This window comes from Hemibagrus wyckioides, linkage group LG29 (genome assembly GCF_019097595.1).
Source record: "Hemibagrus wyckioides isolate EC202008001 linkage group LG29, SWU_Hwy_1.0, whole genome shotgun sequence".
NCBI lineage: Eukaryota > Metazoa > Chordata > Actinopteri > Siluriformes > Bagridae > Hemibagrus > Hemibagrus wyckioides.
Genome location: NC_080738.1, coordinates 9,953,936 through 9,977,684, shown reverse-complemented (window position 1 = coordinate 9,977,684; position 23,749 = coordinate 9,953,936). Strand labels below are relative to the sequence as shown.

The 23,749-nt window shown below is 37.4% G+C and overlaps 1 protein-coding gene across 1 annotated transcript in view; it reads right to left on the bottom strand.

Moving 5' to 3' along the window:
* eys (eyes shut homolog) overlaps nucleotides 1-23,749 on the bottom strand; it is a 255,068-nt gene that overhangs the window by 51,001 nt on the left and 180,318 nt on the right. Inside the window, 2 exon segments of the mRNA XM_058384541.1 lie at nucleotides 9,457-9,607; nucleotides 18,736-18,897. Coding sequence (XP_058240524.1) covers nucleotides 9,457-9,607; nucleotides 18,736-18,897 — 313 coding nt within the window.

The following is a 23,749-nucleotide window of genomic DNA, read 5'->3' as shown; positions in this document are numbered from 1 at the left end:
CAATGCTAATAGCACCGGTCGCAGCTGAAATCTTTCGAAAACCCATTAGAAACAAAGAAACAGGGCAGCACAGGCATGATTTGCTACAATCGTAAATCAGTACAAGCCGAATTTTGCGCGTTTAACTTGACTTTCAAGTAGTTGAATGGCTGAGTGAGCAAAAACTAAATGCTATCATCAGCCTGTAGCTGTAAAACACACTAAAGGCAGTGCTTTAGAGTTCATTTTGGAGCGTAGTAATATTCTTACTGTTTATTATTATGTTTCGTCAATCTTCTGTGCTATTATATCATTATTCTGTATCTAAGTACTATTTAACCTTTATCTAAATAGCAAAGCTGACATCATTGAATAAACAGGCGGCCTCTTTACTTGCACAAAATGATAACACTCTAATGCTAATCCTTGTCAATTAACAAAGTCAGATGGACTTGCTAACAGTCCATTAAAGATTCTGTGGGCAGAGCTTTGTGAACATGGGAAGAACGGGCATAAAGGGCTAAAATAAAATAAAATAATATTAATAAAAAAACATTTAAATGGGAAACCACCTACAGTATTTAACCATTATTTTTTAAAATGGAATGCTCATATATTTGTTTTAAAAAAGAACTTTCACTGAATTATATCAGGTGACATAAATCCATTGCAGTGTGCAATATTTTCTGTATGAAACTAATAATAATTATTTAATTAAAAAAAAAAAAAAAAAATGAAACCACTTGCGTCCTGTATTTTATGTTCTTTCACTGCTATGATTGCTTATTATTATTTTTATAGCACAGTGAAAGCACACTTCCTAGTCCCCAGTTGAATGTTTTTCATTAAAGAGATTAATCAGTGGAAGAGAAACGTGGCACACTGTCCGCAGGTCAGAAACAAAAAGCATTAATGTTGTTTTTTTTTGTAGTTCATGTCATTTCACCTGTATATATTTCACTCCGACATGGAATCTTCTCCATTTTCTACTGAATAAACTGTCAGATGAGACCAAAATCTGACAAAAATGTGGAGTTTGCTGTCTCCAAGTGTTTTTAAGTGTGTTAGATATTATGGGAAGAGGCTCAGTCCTGTGATTTACTCCAGTGGAGTCATCACCAAATATAAATTGTAGCTTAGCTGATTATTTAGATATGAACATTTTGTAGAAACATTGCATTATTTACAAATATATTTCATATATTCATTTTCTTTTCCTCATTTTCCTGTAAGGAGCTTATAAATCTGGAGTTGATTGTAAGTGGTCTAGAAGTGGTTTCTCTCTGAGGTTCAGGATAAAGCACCTGAAAAGGTTTGTAATTTTCACTCAGCTGCTAAACATCTGCACAAATTCGCTTGGCCTCATTTACAAACATTGATATGTGAAGTACCAAAATACTCATCAGCAGAACAGCTTGTGGGGTCTTGAGTGTTCAATTATCAGCAAAATATCACAACAGAATGGAAACAGCTCCTACAGCAAGGGTTTTTAAAATGCCAATCATATAGACATGACCGTGTGTTTGACAATATGGATCTGAACTGAAATGAGATGTAAGAGAACAGAACTGAAGGGATGGAAAGATAACTGCAAACTCTGTGTAGTTAAGGAATAGCCGTCTTAAAAGGAGTAGCGATGATAACTTACACATAAGACACACACACACACAAAATCATTCTCTTGTCTGTGGAGATCTGTAATCAGGTCAATAAGCTGTTGACACAGTAATTGGGAAAAGGAGGTTTGAGACTGTGCACATGAAAGAAGGTGCTGCGCTCTACACCTGCAGCATTAAGATTCTGCCTGTGTACCTCCTGGCTGACCTTGAATCTGCCGCTGCGCCACGCTTGATCCCATCAGATCTTGCCGGTAAAACTGGACCAGGAAAGGTGACCTCTTGCTGTGAAATCAAGTGGCAGAATTATTGATATTTGCCCAACAATGCTGAGTTTACTCCAACTCCCTGATAAGAAGAGATTAGTGGCACCAGCACATGTCAATGTCACAGAGGTTCGAGTGCGAGAGTATATATACATATACAGTATATGTGTGCGGAGTGGAGGAGGTTATTATCTAGTGGGACACATGACACGGTAAATCCTGATGCCGAAGTTGGGACAGTGTAACAGAGCCACTGTACCTTTGAGTGTCAGCCATGTCTGATAATTTCTTGATTAAATATTCAGTGTAGCATTCATCCCCCACTGGTGTGTGATTATATGGGTCAAGAAGTGGAGGAGTCATGACACTGATGAATGGTTACGCACCTACAGGGTTCATATTATGACTCTTTAATTCGGTTGCATTGTTACACAGCAGCAGAGCCTAACTACCACTGGATTTATTCTTCATCACCAAGAGAGGTCCTTTAGATTGCCACAACGGTGGAGAACTTTATATTGCATGAATACTTGTGTTTATTAATTTAACTGTATGATTAATTGTATGTGTAACACAATGACACTATCTGCATCGGTCTATTCCTACAAATGTCTGTATATGGATTTGAAGAACGTCAGATTTTGGAAATCACATGGAACAGCTTGAAAAACTCACTTTCTAATATTTCATTAACAAAGTAGATAGCAACAAATTGTTTGCATAATTTTTCCCTGTGAGATTTTCAGTAATTAAATGAAAAACAGTGGAAAATGTGCATATTAATATTTGTAAAAATGTTTTTTTGGAGACTCCAGCAGAGAAACTCTCCTGTGGGCCCAGTGGGTGGTCTGTGTGGGATATATGCAGCAGTGGCTCTGCAGGGAAATGTCATGGGGACGTTTTAAAATAGGAATGTTAAACAGAACTCATATTTGAACAAGCGCAGCACAAAGCCAGCACACTGCCGCAGAGCAAACCTCCCTGCAATGGACAAAAGCAATAGACATGCTGCTGCACTCCACAGCCAGCAGATATGCATCACACTCGGGTCTGGAGCTCGACAACAGTGGGGAAAAAAAACCCAAAACCAAATCCTTGTTGTATCTGTGTATGTATCTGATTAGAAGACTCCACATCAGTAAAGTTTGGGAACACTAAACTCGGCTAAATCCAGAAAGGGACACTGCTGGATCAAGTTGAGTGTCCTTGTACTGAGTGTCCTTGTACTTATAGATTGAACAGGCCTCTCTTTCTTTTTCACTTTCATTCATTTTCACCCTAGTGTGTAAGCAGTAAAACACAATGCAGCATACTTTTATAGAAAAATAAATAAATAAATCACTGATAAGATGGCGTGATGTGGTGGAATGGAAGGGAAGCGTTAGTTGATTTTCCTCTGGCAGCACGTCCTGAACTGTTTTTATTCCTCTTAAATCACAGCAATTTGCCAACAATTACATTTACATTTAAGTCATTTGGCAGACGCCCTTATCCAGAGTGACGTACAAAAGTGCTTTGAAGTCTCCATCAATGAATACATTAACACTGGTTCACAAGGTCATAGACTAACCATGAGTCTACAATTCTGTTGGGAGGAAATATAACACACAAACATTTTTTATTTCGGAAGAAAAAACAGGAAAAAATATGTGCTTGTTTAAGTATTTTAGGAACAGGAAGGTCCATTTTTCCTAAATATTTCTCTCTCTCCCTCTCTCTCTCTCTCTCTCTCTCTCTCTCTCTGCTAATAAGCTGCATAAAAAAGAAAAAAAAATGCAGCTTGTTGCAAATCTTAGAAAGGTGCTTTGTTAGAAACTGCTGTCTAGAAAATTAATCAAAACCTCCTCCTAATCACATCTGAGAATAAATGATAACCTCTACACTGATAACTTTGCCCTCGTATTAAATACAATTAAATAAAGGCACATTTTTGGAACTTAGATTGTCCTTTTACTGCATCAGTGACACAGTAATAAATATTAAGGATACAGTAATAGATAGTTATGGCAGCAAATGAGATGGTCTAAAGACCTTTATTGTGGTGTTTTAACACCTGAATGCAGATTTGTCCTATTGACTTTGTGCCTTTGCCTGTAGCTGTGAAGGACATAACGTGCACTCAGTTTCATGGACATTCTTCTTAACAGGGATATGATATGAAATATGTATCACCAAATAAAAATGGATACATTCAAGTCATAACAACCTTTATAATGTTTTAAATAACATAAAGCCTTCGTTTTATGCGGTGCAATTGATAAGAACCAACCATCTTTGTACTGTTATTCCTCTGGGCTTCAATATCTCAATATTTAGCCTTAGATTTCAGAACAGGGTGAGTTTAGCCTTGACCTTGGCCTGCTTTAAAGAGTCTAGCCTTCTTTCTGAAAACATGTTTGTCTGACCTGATACCCTCACGAAGAAATGTGCCTGGGAAGATTTACTCAAGTAATTCAGAGCATTTAAAAAAATAAATAAAAATCTTCAAGATTTCTATTATACCTCAATGAAAAGTATCGACCTGGACTACAGTGAAACGTTCCTTCTTGTGAAGTTGCTTTTGCTAACCACACCTCGGTCAATGCTTCCCTGCTATTCTACTGCTAATGGAGAATTAGTCATCCTATCTTCAGAAATAAACCTATTTGTTCGGTAATGCATATAGAGCATTAGATCATTAGGTAAAGCTCATCAGTCTGTTGCCTAGCAATCATTTCTATTTCTGACACATATTACTGTATTCTCCCTATGGTAATGAAGTAAGTTTGTTCCAAAATAACGGAACAAAAAGAATAAAAAAAAAAATAATGCTAATTAATTTTGCTAAGCAAATGGTTAAGCAACGTTAATACAAATTCAGACAAAAAATTTAGGTAACAACGATCAGCAGCAAAAATACAGCTAAGAGAGTCATCCTATGTGTAGCTATCTCCAGTGTAGAAATGTCATGTGAATCCAGTTCAAAGGCAAGAGAACCACATTATGTCATACATATTCCTCCATTTTAAAGCCTCTTTCGAAATGGATTGAAACGTTAAAGTCTCAGTGACACTGAAGCCCTGCCACTTATTAAACATCATAATCTTCACTAGATTTTAATCATCAACTGTGTAGGCATGCCACATCACACAACGAACGGCTGTGGTGTCTGACAATGTAAACAACCTGACAATTATAGGGAAGAAAAAAATACTGCAACACTGCATTTTGTACAGTCTAAAATGATTGGCACTTCTCATAAAAACACCAGTTTCACCATTGTGTTCAACATTACCAAAATTATCAGCACCCGACGGAAATAGCTTATGGGCCATCAAGCTCTTTTATTTGAAAATATTTTTAGATTTATTTTTAGTCGAAGTCTTTCTCCAGTTCAAACCACAAGTTTCTGGTTCTTCCTCATGTCATCTCAGGGAGATGCTCCTTACACTTCTGGATCCTGCTCCTTAGAAATCTCAATGTAAATCTAAACCTCTGTAATGCTACTTATTAAGTGCTGTACAAATTAATTGGAAATATACTAGAGAGGGTTCAAATGGATGTATATTTGGGGTCATTATCTTGCTGACAATGTTTTACTGTCCTGGCAAACTTTCTGGGATCTTAAAAGTTCCTGAGCCACCAGCTACAAATTATCCCAACAGCATCGATTATCCACCATCTTATTTCCCAGAGGATATTAGTGGATTTCCTGTCTGCAGCCCTTTTTGCAAAAAGATTTCGGTCTCATCTGTCAACACATAACTCCAATTGTCGTTCCAATGATGACTGCCAAAGTTCAAGTGCTGCAAATTTTTAGAAGCTCTCAAGAAGGCATTCTCTTTTGCCAAGAGTGTGATTGTCTCTGTGTGATTTTTGGCCATCCTTCTAGCTTAAAGCAAGAAGTAGCAACAGGGAATTGGCAATATACTCTTGGGTGCTCTTATTGGCAATTTTCAACTGTTTTTGACTTTTGACACTTAATTTCTTATGGCCCTCATTGTGCTTAATGGTGTTTTTAACTGGCTCCCAAGTGAGCGGACGAAAGGAAGAACTTCTGATAATTGGTGCACCACAAGGCAATCATGGGTATCTGAAATCCAGCTGAAGTGGGCAGTTATCTTAAATGCCAGAAAAGGTGACAGTAAGAATGTAATTCTACAAGTTTTCCAAACCCATTTTTGTATTTTGTTTTGTTGGAATTGCAGTCATGTACAACTGAGCAAAGCTTGCACGATGCACCTGCACAACTGCTGTTTTATTTACTCCAGGGTTCTGTTGTTGACCTGTGTGCATGACTAGAAAGCTAAACTCGGTGGAAGAGCAAAGGGTTGATAAAAAGACACATGATTGCAGTGTTGTTTTTTTGGTAATTCCGGGACCAACGGCGCAGGTTATCGCAGATCGCGACAAATGTGAAATAGAGTTATTATGTTATACGACATTATTAAATTAAAATTCAATTATTATTCGTCTCGTACAAAGTCATAGACAGTATGATGTGTAGTGAAATGCTTTTCAAGACTGTCCTTGATATATAAATAGAGCCAATTAACACTAAGGCAAAATAATAATAATAATAATAATAATAATAATAATAATAATAATAATAATAATAATAATGTAAAAGAATAAAGAAGTTGACACAAATAAGATACACTAAAATAAAATAGAACATCTAGGCTAAGGCATATGGGGAAAATATGGAGGAAAACTGCAAAAGAAAAATAAATACATAAAAAATAGAGATGGTAGTGATCTGAATACAGTGATTGGATCTGAATATGATACAGTGATATGTAGGAACATGAACATAGGATGTTTTATATATATATATATTGGTAAAGTGCAGAAATGTGCATGTTGTGCACTGATTAAAAGGTATATTTAAGTCTGTTGCTCTAATATTTAGTTAAATCTGATCCTTTTCATTGCTTTAGAGTGTGCAGATTATTACAGATCGTTGTTTGTAAAACATCTGGCTGACGAATTTCACAGTCTTCTCTGTTGCTGTATTTTATGTCACCACATGTAGAGTTCTTAAATCATTCACTGATTTTGAAATCATTCTTTGGGATACAAATCATCCCAAAGGGAGGTAATGAGAGAGAAAGCAGAAGTGGAAATTTGACTGACATTTCAAAAAGTTGATTGAATAGTTGAATAGTCGGCATCGATACTGCTGATGTTATGTAAATAAATTGCTTGTTTTTACATAGTAATGCAAGTTTTAATGTTTTTGGTCTATGAAGCAAAACATGCCACTTCAATTCGATGCACTCATCCCATTTACTAAAGCATTTATGATTACAGCAGCAGTTCTTAGAAAGTAGCAAGCGACTTGATTATCCCTTGAAGCCAGGGTGAGACTGGGGCATAAACTATTTTTTAGGAGCTCAGATATTTAGGATTCATGTGAGGCCATCCGAAGCAGTAGCAGGTGACTTACAAATACGATTCATCCTGTTGCATTTTTTAGACTCGTATTATCTCCATAGCATCTTACAACTGATGCATGATGTGTTTTTTGACACGTGTTATGCTTGTGCACATTGTTAGCCATGACAGAGTTGCTCTTTTTTGTGAAGTGGCCTATTTATGTTAAAGTTGAGCTACACAAATAGTGAACCTCCAGAAAACGGGGTTAAGAAATGGGACAAGACATTTAAAGCTGTGCTAAGTGGGGGTCTCGGGAGAATGTAACTCCCCCTTTTGTGTTGCCCCACCCACATCAGCCTTGTGTGTTAATATCTGACCACAAAAATAGCAGTGGTGTAAAACTGTGTATTTACAAGCAAGCAGGCGAGCAAGCCAATATCTCTTTTTTTTATATATGGCATTTACAGATGTGTTTTTAGGTTTTGATTCAAAAATGCTAGTTCACTAGGTCAGGGACTAACAGTACCATGAGTCTAAAACACCCTGCTGAGGAGGTTAGTATTATATGAGTGAATCTAATCATGCTTGCATTGCCATGAGAATAGATCTCTATATCTTTTAAACACATTTTTAATCTAATCATTTTAATCTATTTTTAAACACTTAAAGAAGTGCAAACTAAATCTCAAAGTAAAAAGAATAAAAATGACCTGAGGATTCTGCTCTGCCTCAGAGTATCATTCATTTCATTTATTTAAAATAATTTCATCTTCATTCAATGTAGTAGTCTCTAAATAAATCTAATTCCGCAGAATGTCTTTCCATCTACTGAGAACTATAAAAGGTAAGCGTCTTGCTGATCGCTGAGCCCATATTTAAGAAACAGCAGTCTCTCCTGCTGAATGTTTCCTTACTTTGTTCTGTAAGAATAGAGCAAAGTGGGTGAAGCCAATAAAATTAGGACAAGGCTTTCTGGGTGAGAAAAAGTACCCTCAATTAGACTTTAATCTCTGTTATCTCTAATGTCGCAGCCGTTGCCCCACTACAATTCACTGCTTCACATCTTCACATTTCTTTACATTCCTGAATGAAAGAAAGGGAAAGAAGACAAAGAGAAAAGCCTCCATGTATTGCTGACTGTAAGAAGATCTCCGCAGTAAGGTAAAGCGAGTGTTTGGATCATGAATGTGAATGAGGTCAAACTACTGTTTAAATCTTACCCAATTATCTCCCAGTATAAGTAGGCCACCTACATTTCGCATTTGCAAAAATATTATATTCTGGACAACACTGTACACTGCAATGGAGAAGCTAATCCCTAAACTGTGCTAAATGCTATATTTTTACATCCAGCAGGACAACATCTTATGAGTATAATGCACATAGACATTATGACTAATCTGCTTTTTTAATGTCTTCTTTTGCCCAAATGAGACTTTATGTAAACTTTTTTTAGTTGTGTGAACTCAAAAATCTAGTCTTTTTAACTCATGAGAGTGAAATAAATGGGTGTTAGTATAGTCAAGCACAGTCCAAGATTGGTGTTACGATGGGATGTAAAGTCAATTCTTTTGATTCAATCATAGTGAAATCTCATCCACTAACTAGTTCTCACTTGCCACTCAATAGGACAAAATAGAAAAGTTCAAGATGTTTCTGATTCTCCAGAGTTTTTTAACTCATATTTTGCACTGTGAATATGAATATGACCATAGACTCCTCTCCCAAAGCCACAATTCTCAGCACAGGAGTACTGTCAATACTTCAAAAACAAAAGATTCAGCTTAGTTGTCTTACCCTAATTGTAAATGACTGCTAAGAAAATAAACCTGTTTAACAGTGACGCTTTGTCTCACTTGTCTAATCACCTTTGGCCTGAAACAATCCACATTCACATTTTCAAAATCAATACACTGATCACAAATAATCTGCAAATCTTTATATAACTTATTCTCATCGACCTGGTCAATGCTACTTTGCCTCACGGTGCAACCAAACAAACATAAATCCTTCCAACATGGACAACTGTACAGGTTTCTTGTTAATCAGATTGATTTGATACTAACTATACAGCTTGCTTTCGTTTCAGAGTTCAGGATGGCTTGAAAAGATGAGAAACACAGGGATGCGGTTTCAGCATGTTCCGTCACGTAGCTGTCCGGTTTTGATGCCACTATTCACAAACCACTAGCATTTTTCTCTATGAACTACTTTCATCACTGGGAAACAGTACTCACCTCACTATTATTGGCACCACAGTGTTATTTTCAATTATCTGACTGGAAAGGACTTTCAAAACATCACTGCCACTGCATCCCAATCTGGCACCTGGATATCCATCCTGAAGGAACAGATGGAGAAAACGACCCCCAAACTTCTGCTCCTCAGCTAAACAGAAAGAGATCATGCCATCAGTTAAAGATTGCCTAAACTGCCTCAATCAGTCTGCCAAAGCTGCTGTGGGTAAAGAGCTTGTATTTCAGGCTACACACTGCATGTGAATAAGGCCATTTTTCTTTTTTTAAAAAAAAGATAAATATTAAAAATAATTCTAATTACTTACATAGTTGATTAACTATATTCAGATATTTTTGGATTAAAACTGTATCAAAAATGACATTTATTTATTTAAATGAATATAAAAAAGATGCACAAATTATATGTATACTTAACAAAACCCAAAAGCAGTTGTTGTTCAAATTAAAATATTTATTTTACTATGAAGACGGTTTTAATTTCGCAAGAAAACACTAACTCAAGAACATCAACATTTTGGGGATGTGTTCGGATTCTGAACTATCCTTTTAAATAGAAATAAGTTCAATCATAAAAGATACAACAGCGGAAGGCCACTGGACAGTTGAAGTGGACAGCTGAATATCGTAAAAAGAGCCTGTGGCTAATGCAGTCTCAGATTCTTGGCTTGACAGCAGCGGAACCTGATGTAGTGTTCTGTTGTTGTGAGGATTGATGTGCCTCAAGGTTTGATGTGTTGTGTGTTCTGAGATGCTTTTTTGCTCACCACAGTTGTTAAGAATGATTATCTGAGTTACACTAGCCTTCACATCAGCGCAAACCAGCCTGTTTTTGCCTCCAGAAATGCTGCTTACTGGAAGTTGTTTATTTTACACACACCTCTATAAACTCTAGAGATTATTGTGCATGAAAATCGCAGAAGATCAGCAGTTTCTAAAATACTCAAACCAGCCCATCTGGCATCAAGATCTATGTCACCGTTAAAGTCACTCAGATTGCATTTTCATGTCTGTAGTGAACACCTCTTGAAGCTCTTAGCTGGTATATGTGTGATTTTATGCATTGCACTACTGCAGCTGATTGGATAACTGCATGAATGAGCAGGTGTACTTCTAATAAGTGTATATCTGCTTCACATACATAATATGGGAGGAATAAAACAGTCCTATTACTTACCTCCCAGGACCAGTTTGTGGTATAGATAACATTTCTATTTGTTTCAGTGTAGTTATTGAATAATTCATAACACTTTGAGATGAATCATAACTCAATAAAATACTAGGTTTAAAGGGTTGTGCATTTTCTTTTGTACATTATTCTATTATGTATTATATACTTATTGTGTGGTTGTTTTTTTGTTCTTGCTCGTCTCATGATGTTGCTTGCTCTTGGCAGTTAAATGTTCACGCCTCCTGATGATGTGTTAGGGCTCGCTATTTTCCTGTTGTAGGGTCAAACGCTGTTCCCTCACTAAGAGAACAAGGAATTACTGACCAATCTCTTTTGCAGTGTACTCTTTTCATCCTGCTTTTAATGAAATAAAGCTGCCCCTAATCTGTATAGTGAATGCCTTGTACACCATTATGTGACTTCCATCAGGGATTGATTTCTTAGACACTGAGTCTCACCCGTTAAGAGGACTTAAAGCCACTGGTCCATTATACCTAGCTTACTCCATAGTGGACACGGCAAGCCTGCAGCATGCCAATTACTTTCATTCTTGTTCCTCATGACATTCGAGGCACTACAGAACGTGTAGGCAAATAAGGGTGACATTTTTCTTGCAGTGAATTAATCTTTGAGTTACAGTTCTTTAAGACTGACCTATTAAGTGTAATTCCACCTAGACCTCATTAGGTAAAAAAGAGTTCCTTATGACCTTTTCTGTGATTGGCACGTTGCAGTTCCTTATTTTACAAGCTACATACGGTATTATTTTTTTTACGCTAAGTAACAATGCTGTTCTTAATCGCGGAAAACCTTTTAGTTTTCTTCATTTTCCGAGTTGCTTCTTGGAAATTCTGCCATGAAAGTGCTTCTGAAAATAGTGTATAAATTAATGGATGTTTAAAAGAAAATGTTTTCCATCCACATTCAAAGCCCAGAAGAAAGAAGAAAACATCAAACACATGCTGAATGGAAGCAAACAGTTGGACAAAAAAATAGGTACAGTTCTGTGAACCAAATGTACAATGTTACACACAGAGAATTTGTTTCCAATCATTTGTAAACAGAGTATTTGTTACCAATCATTGATCCACTTGTAGCAGGGCAGACGTTGTTTATTCCATGTTCTACAAAAGGTACAATCAGCTTTACTCTGAAGAAACAAAACGTATTTTTTCATTTCAAGTGGCTATACACAATTTATCAGCATGGTAGCAAACAATAACCATCATCAGTGTTAAAACTGATGGAAACTGGAAAAACCACACAGTATACACGGAACACTGAAACACTTTACTCTAATGTTATATCAAAAAATAAAGCTTGACTTGAGGTGCTGTTACAGAAAAATGCGTGTGAAAGGCTGATATGAAGCAATTCCTATCCCAGCAGCTCTTTCCATAAATGTTCTCCTTACAGAGATCTTAATGACTAAAATGGATTTTTTCTGTGTTGAAGAACATATTTATAAAAATCAGTTTATTATTAGGTTTAAATTATGTGGAGGAATAGTCATCTGAGCCCCTGTGCATTTGCTGTCTCTATAGAAACGATAATGAATTACCTTACATTCTCACTAACAAGTGCCAAAGCATCAGGCGACCATTCATTATCTTCAGCGACAGAGCCAAGTGACATCGTGACATGAATGATGATATTCTTAATTGTATGCAAATTAGGTATGACATGGTAAAGAGACAAAATGCAAATGACCAGTCCTATGGTCACAACTTTACTTCCTACCTGCAATTAGATTCCCATTCACATGCAGTTTCATACGCGGAAATGTGAGAATAACTTTTGGTTTCAACTTATTAAATGTCAACAGACACCATTACACACACACACACACAAAAGAGAGCTTAGAGGGAAGTAGCAGAGATCATTGCTGGCTCTGGTGAGTGTATCAGTTAGCTCAGCTAGTAGAGTTGTACAAATTTACTGACACTACCGAGGTGATTATTTTCCTATCAAAGGACATATATATATATATATATTCCTAGATTTTGTCAAGTCAAGTTATTGCCATTTCAACCATATGTGGCTGGTGCAATACATAATGAAAGGAAACAACGTTCCTCCAGGACGCTGGTGCTTCATAAAGATATAAAGGTACATAAAACAGCAAGGAACTAGGGACTAGTACAATCACACAGTTCTACATAAAGTGTGCAACGGCTGAGTTGACAACAACCCCTCCCAACCCCAAAAAAGTAATCAAATTTCAGTCAGCGTCATTATTGTTAGTCATCATCAATCATTACATATTCATAAACTGGGATTATGCTTCAGGCACAGATATAAAACGTCTCCAGAGCTCGAGTGCTGCATTCTCTTCCTAGCTCCTGCCCTCCTTCTCCTCTCGTTTAACCAGTAAGACACACATCCAAATTGAATGAATGATGCTTCTTGTTCATTCGTTTTGTTCATGACCGACATGTCCCTGTTCGATCGTATTATCTGCAAACTAGTTCCTTCACTTTGTAATGAACCATAATGTCCACATGTCCCAGTTCAGACAGAATCAGTACTGCTCTCATTTAGACTCAACTCCAAGTCTCTTTCATTAAGAGTTATATTATTTCGATAGGTCCAACCAATGACATGCTCCTTTATAGGCCACACTCTAATGTAGTCTTTAAAAATCAGGCGAAAGATGCCAAAACAGCACGTTTTACACGGGTGAGGAAATGAGGAAAGTGACTTAAAAACTTGACCAAAAACTGATTTGTTTACAAACTGAACACCACTAAAAAAGACTAATTCAATAGATGCAAAGTCAAGTAGATACATTCATTTACATACACACAATGTTTCCCAATGAATTGAGACACCATGGATACAATTATGATGCTTTCGGCTGACAACTCTTGCATGCATATTAGTTGTTTTTTTTTTTTTTGCAAAATCTATTTAACCCTGCTAAATTTTTACTCTAAAGTTATATTAGAAATGTTGTACAGATGATAGACAAAGTTAAGGAACAGGACAGACTACTTCTCAGGGTCTTAACATCTCTTGGTTTGGGTCCTCATGAGAAAATAGCACCTAGGGTGAGGCAATGATTAACAACCACAAAATCCCTAACCATTCAGTGCCTGATCATCCTTACTAGCAAGGGATTGTAGGGCACTGTATAAAGCATTTTTACTAATTCTAGTCTGTTGGGTATTTTTTTTTGACAGCTTCATTTATGCAAATAATTTATAAAATGAGCAAAGGGGTCAAATTTTGCATCCTTAAGGTCCATACCACTGTAGAGTTTAGTGTTTATCATGCTCCAAATCACTCAATTCAACTCATGTAGCACTTGCTAATCAGCTGACAAGTTTAATCTAGTTCAGTCAAGTTGAAAGTAATGCTCTGGTCCTCCAAGACTCAGCTTGGATATAGCTGTACTATTGCCAAGGTTTATTTAGGGCTAGATGTAATGGCGGAAAAACAAGTCTAGTGACTTCTCAAGGGACAATTCCCCATCTGATTTTGGAAGAAGTGTAAGAAATCCATGTTGAGCATTAACAAACATTTTGATATTTATTAAATTATAACAATCAGTCAAACAGATGTAGAACTGTGGTTACGGATTTGCTCAACCAGATACAAAATACTTCAAATCTATTGTGAGATTTAATGCCCAACTGTCTCCCTCCCTTTGCTGTGGTGCTTTTTGAAAACAATTACATTTCCTCCAGGACACCTGCTCCCTGTAACTCGTGTTTCATTTCTTCTCCATCTTTCCTTCTCTTCTCACTTGTGGGACGACGAGATGACGAATTACTGCTCAAAGTCCCAATGGCCCCATTACCCTGAGCTGGGCCTAACGGAGCGTTCGTCCTTTTTGTCAGTAGCCGTCACCTGTTCTTCCCTGTCCACCGCTTCCACACTCCTTACCACCACATTCCTCCACCTCAGACTCCCCCAGGGCTGCGTTTGTCAGAGAGGAGGAGTGTAGAGAGAGAAAAGAGAGGGAGATGGATGAAGAGCAAGTCTGGCATACAGCTTTGCCCTGCATTTTGATGCATGCTTTACCTGTGCCTTTGGATTAACTCTATATGTTTGATCTCTAGTTTTTTTCCTCGGCTTTATTTTCTGTTATTTTTTTTGCAGCTCTGATTGTGGGAGGATGCTTTAAAGGTGGTTTGACAAGTTGGGACAGAATAATATCATCAACGTATATGAGATAAACTATACTCTCACACTCATCTATTGTATCCTTGTTGAGCATCCCATAGGATTTTCACCTTTGGCAGAAGCAGCTGTGCCTCATCATTTAAGGTTCCAGGTTACTGATAAGAAGGTCAGGAGTTCAAGCTGTAGCACTGCTAATCTGCCACTGTGGGCTCTTAAGCAAAGCCTTTAACCCTCTCTGCACCATATCATGCACTAAGAAATACATTTCACTGTGTTATAAAGTGACAAATAAAGTCTACTTCTTCTCTGCTGTTTTAATAACTTCCATTCTTCCGGTAAGGCTTTCCACTAGATTTTAGAGTATGGCTGTGAGGATTTGCCGATTCAGCAACAAGAGCATTAGTGAGATCAGGGACTGATGTCTAGAGAAGAGACATGGGATGCAGTCAGCATTACAATTCCAAAAGTGTGCACATGGGCACTATAAAGGGGAAAGCTATAGTATAGCCCACTAAACTGAGCACTGCAGCATTCCTGTTAAATGTACAAAAAAGCTGGCCATTGCAGCAACTCTAATTTGTTTTTAAACAGGAACGGACTCCCAGTTGTGAACAATCACATGCATATATAGAAATTACTTAACTGAAGTACTCATCAGACCATAGCTAGCTACCAGGCTAGAGACATTCATTTAGAAAGGGGAGAGTTTTAACCGACTTACACTCACTGTCTATGTATTAGGATCACCTATACACATGCACATTTATGCAATTGTTTAATCAGCAAATCATGTGGCAGCAGCACAATGCATAAACTCATACAGACACGGGTCAAGTGCATGGCACTAGTCACACATTAGCAAACCGGAACATATTAAAATAACCAGAAAAACAATAGAGAACCACTACACTTCAGCAAATTCAGAAACACCTCAGCTAAGGAAAATTAGACTTTTTCAGTCTGTTATCTAGTTAGCCCAGGGAAATCTATTTAATCTGGAGTTATGTTATTATGGCAATGTGTTTCTTCTGAATGTCTGAGCTTCCTTTAGGCAGGTTTTCAGCATTGTCATACACATAGTTATGCCGTGAAAAAAGACATCATATCCAACAAAAACATCAAATGGATGCCCTTAGCACAAATAAATCACCAGTGATAATAGTAATATAAAGCAGTAGTATAAATTTTCAAGCTGTTCTGTAATCCACCAATCAGCAACAGGCATGTGATCTCCAGTAATGAGCTAGCCTTTTAATTTTTAGTTTGTATTGATGAGTTTTTAAATATGCTGTTGTGTGTGATTTTGCATTTGTTTCTTAATGGGTTTTGGTCACACCAGCCACTATTATTTACATATTTTAATACTTCAAATCTTAAGCATGTACTGGGAACAGATTATTCATCCCCAAATTCATCCAACGAGATCATTATTTCATATTGAATTTGCATTTACCTCATCATATGGAACAGGAAGACTGGAGCACAAAATTAAATCCTATGATGACAGCAAGGACAGAAAGTGAAGGGGAAATAATAACAAGACAAATAGTAAATTTCTTTCTCTCCCCAAGACCTCTATCAGTAAAGGAAATTCATGAGCTCTCTGACAGCCAGTGACATGAGATAAACACTGTCAGATGTGTCCGATGTGGCCAGTGGCAGCTGAGGTGCGCTCGCATAGCTAATCTGACAGGATGGAGGTAAAAAATGAATTTACTAACTTGACATCAAGACCAATCATTCTGATAACATAAGCTAAACCCCACCCATCTGCCATCTCTGTCACCAATTTATAGATTCAGCTCATCCGGCTAACAGGTTATTTAACTGTCATTGTTACAGCTGGAGGAGTTATTACTAACGATTGCTACAGAATGCATTTTCCTCATTTGGGCCTTTCAATAGCCAAAGCAGGTGAACATCAACACAGTATGCTAGTTGAATACATATGTTTTACTCATAATATTTCACTTTACTTTGCTTGGTTGAACAGAATATCTATATTTTAAAAGGAGGTTTTTTGCTTTTTTTTTTTTTTTTTAAATAAAAGGAAATGCATACTATTTTTTAAGGTAAATGAATACATGTTGCCTTTAGGACATTAGTTTAAATGGATTTCCTCCATCAATGAATTGATTAACATGAACTTACTGGTTGTCAATAAACAGGGCAGTTAGAGCTTTGACATCTTTCAAGTCGGTGATTACTAATTGTTCTTCTGTTATTGACTTTTAGAAAGAAATATATGGAATACATGGAGTATAGCATTCTCCATAAATAATTCCTACTGTTATAAATGTTTATATAGTGCTGCTTGATTTGTTTTACTTATGTTTCAGATAAACTTGACAAAGAGTAAGATTTATCTCTCTGAGATATGGATAAAAGTGGATCTATTTCAGGTTATCACAACAAAGAACCATCATTTAGCAATATTTAATAGTAATTAATTAGGATTCCCCATCACCCTGCTCTTAAGGACTCCACATGTTAGCAAGTTAATAATACATTATAATACAAACCACATTTCTAAATGTCTTGGATTCTGCCGAAGGTGTGTTTCTCCAGCTGTCTAATGACCATGTTAATGGAGAAGTAGTATAGGACAGCTCTTAAAAAGAAAGAAGAGGGCACTATTCTGTGCACTCAAGAAATGCCTAAATGCCAACAGCAAACTCATTTTTCAGCTCATCAGTGCTCAGGTGGCCATAGCAATGCAGAGTTTATTAAGAGTATGTCAGTGCCGAGAACTAAGAGTTCTGCAAAAAAAGAATGTGGTTAATGAATGTCATATCTGTTGACCTTCTCAACTGCACATTGTCTGGATCTCAGAAAGGTTTCTAAGATGAAATTAGATCAGTCTGAACCATGACTACATGAAAAACTGCAGAATTTTTTTGGATTTCCTGTGTGCTCAGGAAGACTGCAGACATTAAAACAACAACTATTTTATTTAGCATCCTGATTTATTGGCATGAATTATTGCTAAACAGGGGGTGTGGTAGCTTTGTGGTTGAGGTGTTGGACTACTGATCAGAAGGTTATGAGTTCAAATCTCAGGTCCACCAAGCTGCCACTGCTGGGCCTCTGAGCCCTCAATTGCTCAGTTGTATAAAATGAGATACAAAATGTAAGTTGCTCTGGATAAGGGCATCTTCCAAATTCCGTAAATGTAATGTAAATGTGTTAAAAAGGATAATTAAAAAATCTCCTTGTGGTCAGTTAGGGTTAATCTCACTATGAGTATATGCATAAATCCAGGTCACAAGCTTCATTCAGAGAGACTGGCTGGTTTTTGGTAATTCAGAAACTGCTGATCTCCTGGGATTTTCATGCACATGCAAAAGACAACCTGTGACCAGCAGGCAGAAATTGCTGATGAGAGAGGACAGAGAAGAAAGAAGAACAGCTAGGCTGCTTTGACATGACTGGTCACCCAAATAACCTCTCTTTACAACTGCGATGAGCAGAAAAGCACCACAAAGAACAATGCAGAAAAATTGCCTCCATGCCTGCTAGTCGATTATTATTCAGAGTAAAGAGATGTTTTCTAAACTGATACATTTACAAGTACAATAAAAAAACCCCCACTAAAACCTCACCAGAAAGTTTCACAGTCTGATTGAGTCTAAAGGGTATGTATCCTACTTGTGCATCCAATCCCATCAAAAATGCTGCATATGTGAGAAAGTGATAAGAGGTTGAGTAACTCTCATAGTCAGAATTCACAGACCCTGCTGACAGTGTTGACGTTATCTATCTCTGGAGTTTTTCTGTTTTTTTTTTTTTCCAGGCCTATAGTGATAAGGCTCATATTTAATAATTACAAAACAATCTTCTGGTTTAGACCATTTTGGTTTAGATATAACAACAGATATTTTGAGTCCTAAATAGATAGAGATATTATGGTGTCACTGTATATGACACCATATGTAAAGGAAAAGTGAACGCTAGATACTCACTGTAAAGTATAATTCCATTGGGACTCTTCGTGTTCACAGTTAGATAAATGCTAACTGTGTCTCCAGAAGACATGGTGGTTTCAGAGCTTGTATACAGTTTTGTAAAGGGCTGAAGCTCCAGGTATGAAGACCCACTAAATAATGGGAATAAAATAGAGATTTCTGCAATGAAGAGAAAAAAAGAAGAAGAAAAAGGTGATTAATGACAGACAACGAGCTCAATTATTGTGATAGTTAAAAGCACATTAAAGGACATACTGAGAACAACAGTTCATCATTCACTCATTCATCAAGCACATGACTTTGCACCGTCACAGCTGACAGTCTTTTGCCTTCCATACTGTTTGATTTTAAGATGCTTGAGCTGCTACAGCCTAGTTAAGGATTCTAAGAGTTAGGCATTCTCTGACACTCAGCTCACAAGCAAAAGCAGGGGGAGTCCCATCATGCCCTGCATGAGGCCACTGTTATCTTGCTGAGGATGACAGATCCATGTGACTTTGGGCAAACAGGCTGGAGGAGGTTCAGGCTTCAGTCACGGTTTCTCTGTGGCAGTAATGAACCCTTATCTTTTTTTGCTCAAAGGCCAGTATATGTAGTACTGTCATGCAGTGCTGGTGGGTGATGTCATGGGATTTGAGATGGAAGACCCCAGTAGGCTAAGCAATATGTCTGAGTCAGCAAAGACATAAATAGCAATTTAGCAGTGGGTCGTGAAGCAAGTAAGTCATTTTTATACATGTATAACATTGAGATTATAAACTCCAAATAAAAAACGTTATATAAATTTGGATTATTATAATTATTATTATTATTACTATCATTATTATTATTATTATTATTATTATTAACAGTGTTTATGCTATGTCTGTGACATTATCTCTGGTAACAAACTATTATCTAAATCCTCTGTAGACGCATTCCATTATAAAGCTCCTCACAAAGTGGATGGTGAGTACAAAGAAAAAGAATAAACAGGGTTTCTCTCCACTTGTTCTGACTGCTGAGTAGAAAAGCCTTTCTAACTCTCGGTGCAAAGCTTTTCCTCTTCAGTATCTTTATCAAGATGATACCACTACTTAAAGGGCCGTATTTCACACAAAATACTGCAAACACTTCATTTATAAAATTAATTGAGTAAGGCAAATAACACAGACTTTACTGTGCCTTGTAAAACCTTTTGTAGTGTTATTACCTTGAACTAAAATGGATTGTCTTGTATGTTTATGAGTCTACACAAAATAGTTCATAATACTGAAGTGGGCAAAATATACAATTTTCAATATATTCATGTCTTCTCATCTTGTAGCACCTAAAGTGTCACATGGGCTCTGAGAACATACCTAAATACATAGCAGACCAGGGCAAAGTGCTGTTAAGGTATAACATCTGGGTTTATTCCAAATAAATCATGTCGAGCATCCTCAGCAAATATCCCACAGAGCACCATAACAACCATTAAAACATCGAAAGAACATTGCACCAACATGACTCTTCCTAGAGGAGGCTGTCCACTATAAGTCAATGCCCAGGTAAGAATGACATTAGTCAGAAAAGCAGCCAAAAACCTAAGGATAACTCTGAGGCAGCTTGAAAGATGCACATTTCAAATGAGAGAAATGCGCCTTGATGCTCACTAAAGCCTGGAGAGAAAAAGCCATTACAGAAAAAGCCATATAAACTTCTGAGTTTAAAGCACAAAAATCAAAGATAGCATACAATCCAAAGTGCCAGGCAAAAACGGTCACACACAGAGGAAGACTATACAGTACAAATGGCTCAGAATTTACAAGTAGGTTCAAGGTTCTAGTTATACTGAAGGGATTGAAAATCAAAAACCAGAATGTTTTAAAACTCAGAGCCCAGACCTAAACCTGATTCAGAATCACCAACAATTTCTATTCAGTCAGACAGAGATTAAGCAGTTTTGGCAAGAAGACTAGCAGGATCCAGATGTGCAAGGCAGACAGAGCTAACTCCCTGAAGAGTTGCAGCTATAATTGAAGCCAAAGGTGATTCTTCCAAGTGCTTCTTATGTTTAATTAACATAATTAACATAATAAAAACAGTTTGCGTCTTCAAAAGTTATATTACAAGTGTTACATGACATATTTTATTAGACATACTACAAAATGCATGGGTGTGATGTATATTCATTGCAAATATATTTCTGAGGCTGTGTACAGATCGCATTTCAGGTTATGAAGGCTATGTGCTCCATAATGAGTACTGCATTGAAAATAGTGTCAGCCAAGCTGCTGCAAAAGTCCTATAACTAATATTTTCATAGTGGCCAAGAGATGGTGAGTGAGACAGTAAGTAAGAACAGAGACAGGAAATTCAGTTTAAGACACCGCCTTTGCTCCTAGCATTCCCCACAGAGGTTAACCTGACAATTTGAACAATGAGAAGTGTCCCATTGGACACTGGGGCACATTTATGAGGACTGAAGACGGTGGTAATGAGGCGTTAGAGGAGGTCAGAATCAATATGGGAATGAGACTGAATAATTTGCTGCTCCAGTGCTTTGCTGGCTGCGGCTGAATCATGTGATCCCACTCCCACTACTCCTCTTTGCTACTCGATGCAGCTTACATGCTTGATAAACTTTAAGCCAAGTCACTGACCTCCTGCATAACGTTAGATGAACTACTTTAGCAAAAGATGGAAAATGCTGAAGCATCGTAGCCTCTATACACTTACTATTATAAGAGGATTATTTAAACTGTTGTAATTGCTAAAATTGTAGGCATCCTCAAAAAGGGGTCTGTTCTCATAACTTATCTCTCTCTCTCTCTTGCTCCCTTGCTCTCTGTCAAGCTACACATGCTACTCCTGAGATATCAGTGTTCCTGACCCCTTCTGCTCTCCGGACCTGCCTGATCCATCCTGATGCCCTACTTCTGGTTGCAGTTATCACTTGGAAACCATTTGGTGCTGCTATGGATATCCCCACACAGACAATCTGGAGACAGCCACTTAGAAACCATGGGACTTGGACTGTCTTTGGACTGAAATTTGCAGTCAAAAGTCGATAACTAAAATACAAAGGCAAGACTAAAATAGACTAAAAGAAGAATGCATTTTCTGGTTAAACACTCTCACACTGCAGCTGCACCATATAGTACTATTATAGCAGGGAAATTATTTATAATCACACTCTCAGGTGTCACCTAGATGAGGATGGGTTCCCTTTTGAGTCTGGTTCTTCTCCCTCATATCGCCTCAAGGAGTTCTTCCACACCACTGTCGCCTTGCTAATTAGGGATAAATATAAATAAATAATTTATAACCTGAATTTAAATATTACTGTACAGGTGCTTTGGGACAATTCCCAATGTTGAAATTCCTATACAAATAAAACTGAACTGAACTGAACTGAATGCAACAATAATTCTACTAAAACTAAAGTAGCAAAGACTTCAAGCCCTCTGCCCAGTGAATATAATTCTCTCCTAAAGACTTAGTCAGCATGTAAATAGCCTTTGGAGCTTGGAGTTCTCGTGTTCAGATGTGCTGCTGCCTCTGAAGTGTGCATGCAGAGACCCAGAGAGAGTGCTCGAGCAAATTTCCGAATCCCAGGAAGCACTCAACCCAGACAGCATGCCAGTCAGACTGACAGAGCTTTTCATTCTGTGATTTGCTCTCCCGAGTGAAAAAGAAAGTCACTAAAGTACACTAAACTTGATGATGCTACAGCATACTTTTGACTACTTGGAGCCACACCGATGATTAATATACTTAATCAAATAGAATGACTATTTTTGTTATTAGTACACTTTTGTTATAAGTACAATAATCGTATTAATGTGTTTCAATATGCTAAAATGGAACAGTCTTTTTCAAATCCCCATGAAATGCCTTCTTAGCTGTGATTTGCTTCTGTATGTCTTCATATTTCCACTTTCTTCTGCAACAGGAAGATGCTGTGAAATGTCTGGCACTGGCACAACAGCCAAATACACCAAACCCACAGCAAACCTACAACAAACATAACAACAGTTTTGCTGTGGAGAACAGTAATGAGATTAACAAGAGCCTCATAGTTACTGAGTCACATTCTCATCTGAAGAGGCAACAAATTCCAGCATTAAAGAGCCTCAAGCTGGTAAAACAGCTACAAATTGGCCTGGGATTCAAACTCACAACCTTCCAAGCAGCAGTTCAACACCATAACCACTGAGCTATACCATCAGGTATCAAGTTGAGGCACTTGAAAGGCTTATTTACACTGGGACACTTCCGACCCTATAAAAACCCAAACATATCAAAGTTTTTTTTTTTATGTCATATAAATTTGTTAGCTTAATCACAAGGATTTCTCTCATGATACTTCAAGCAGGCTGGTTAGCTAGCTAGTGTTTTTTTAATCATTAAAGAAAGTTGTTAGACTCAAACAAATCGTATATAAAACATCAAATAAAGTTACAAATAACTAATGTAAGTAATTACAACAATCATAACAAGCTATTTAGTTAAGTTAGATATTTAAGAAGCCTTTATTGTCATAGTACTGAACAGTGAAATTTTTCGTTGCGTATCCCATCCTTGGAGGTTTGGGGTTAGAGTGAAGGGTCAGCTATGACGTAGTGCCCCTGGAGCAGGGGGTGGTTTGAGGCCTTGCTCAAGGGCCCAACTATGGTAGTTTGATAGTCCTGGGACTTCAGCCCCGATTTTCCGTTCAAGAACCCAGAACCTTAACCACTTGAGCTATCACCACTCCCTTCGTAGACAAGGTTGGCTGAGAGTTTATCTGCCATTTTTATTTGAGCTGACATGCTTCAAAACATATGGTGTAATTTCCAGTAAGGGAACATAGTGAGCACGGATGCTCCTTGGTTTCTGCAGGGCACAGTGGGATTTTTAAGGGAGCAAACATTCCAGTAGACTGGAAAGATTTTGTGATGGTCTCACTGATCAGTGTCCTGACTACTAAACTACGGAACTGATTGATATGCACCACAAGTAATGTAATGTGCAAATGTGCTGCTACTGCAGAGCAAGACCTGCCTCT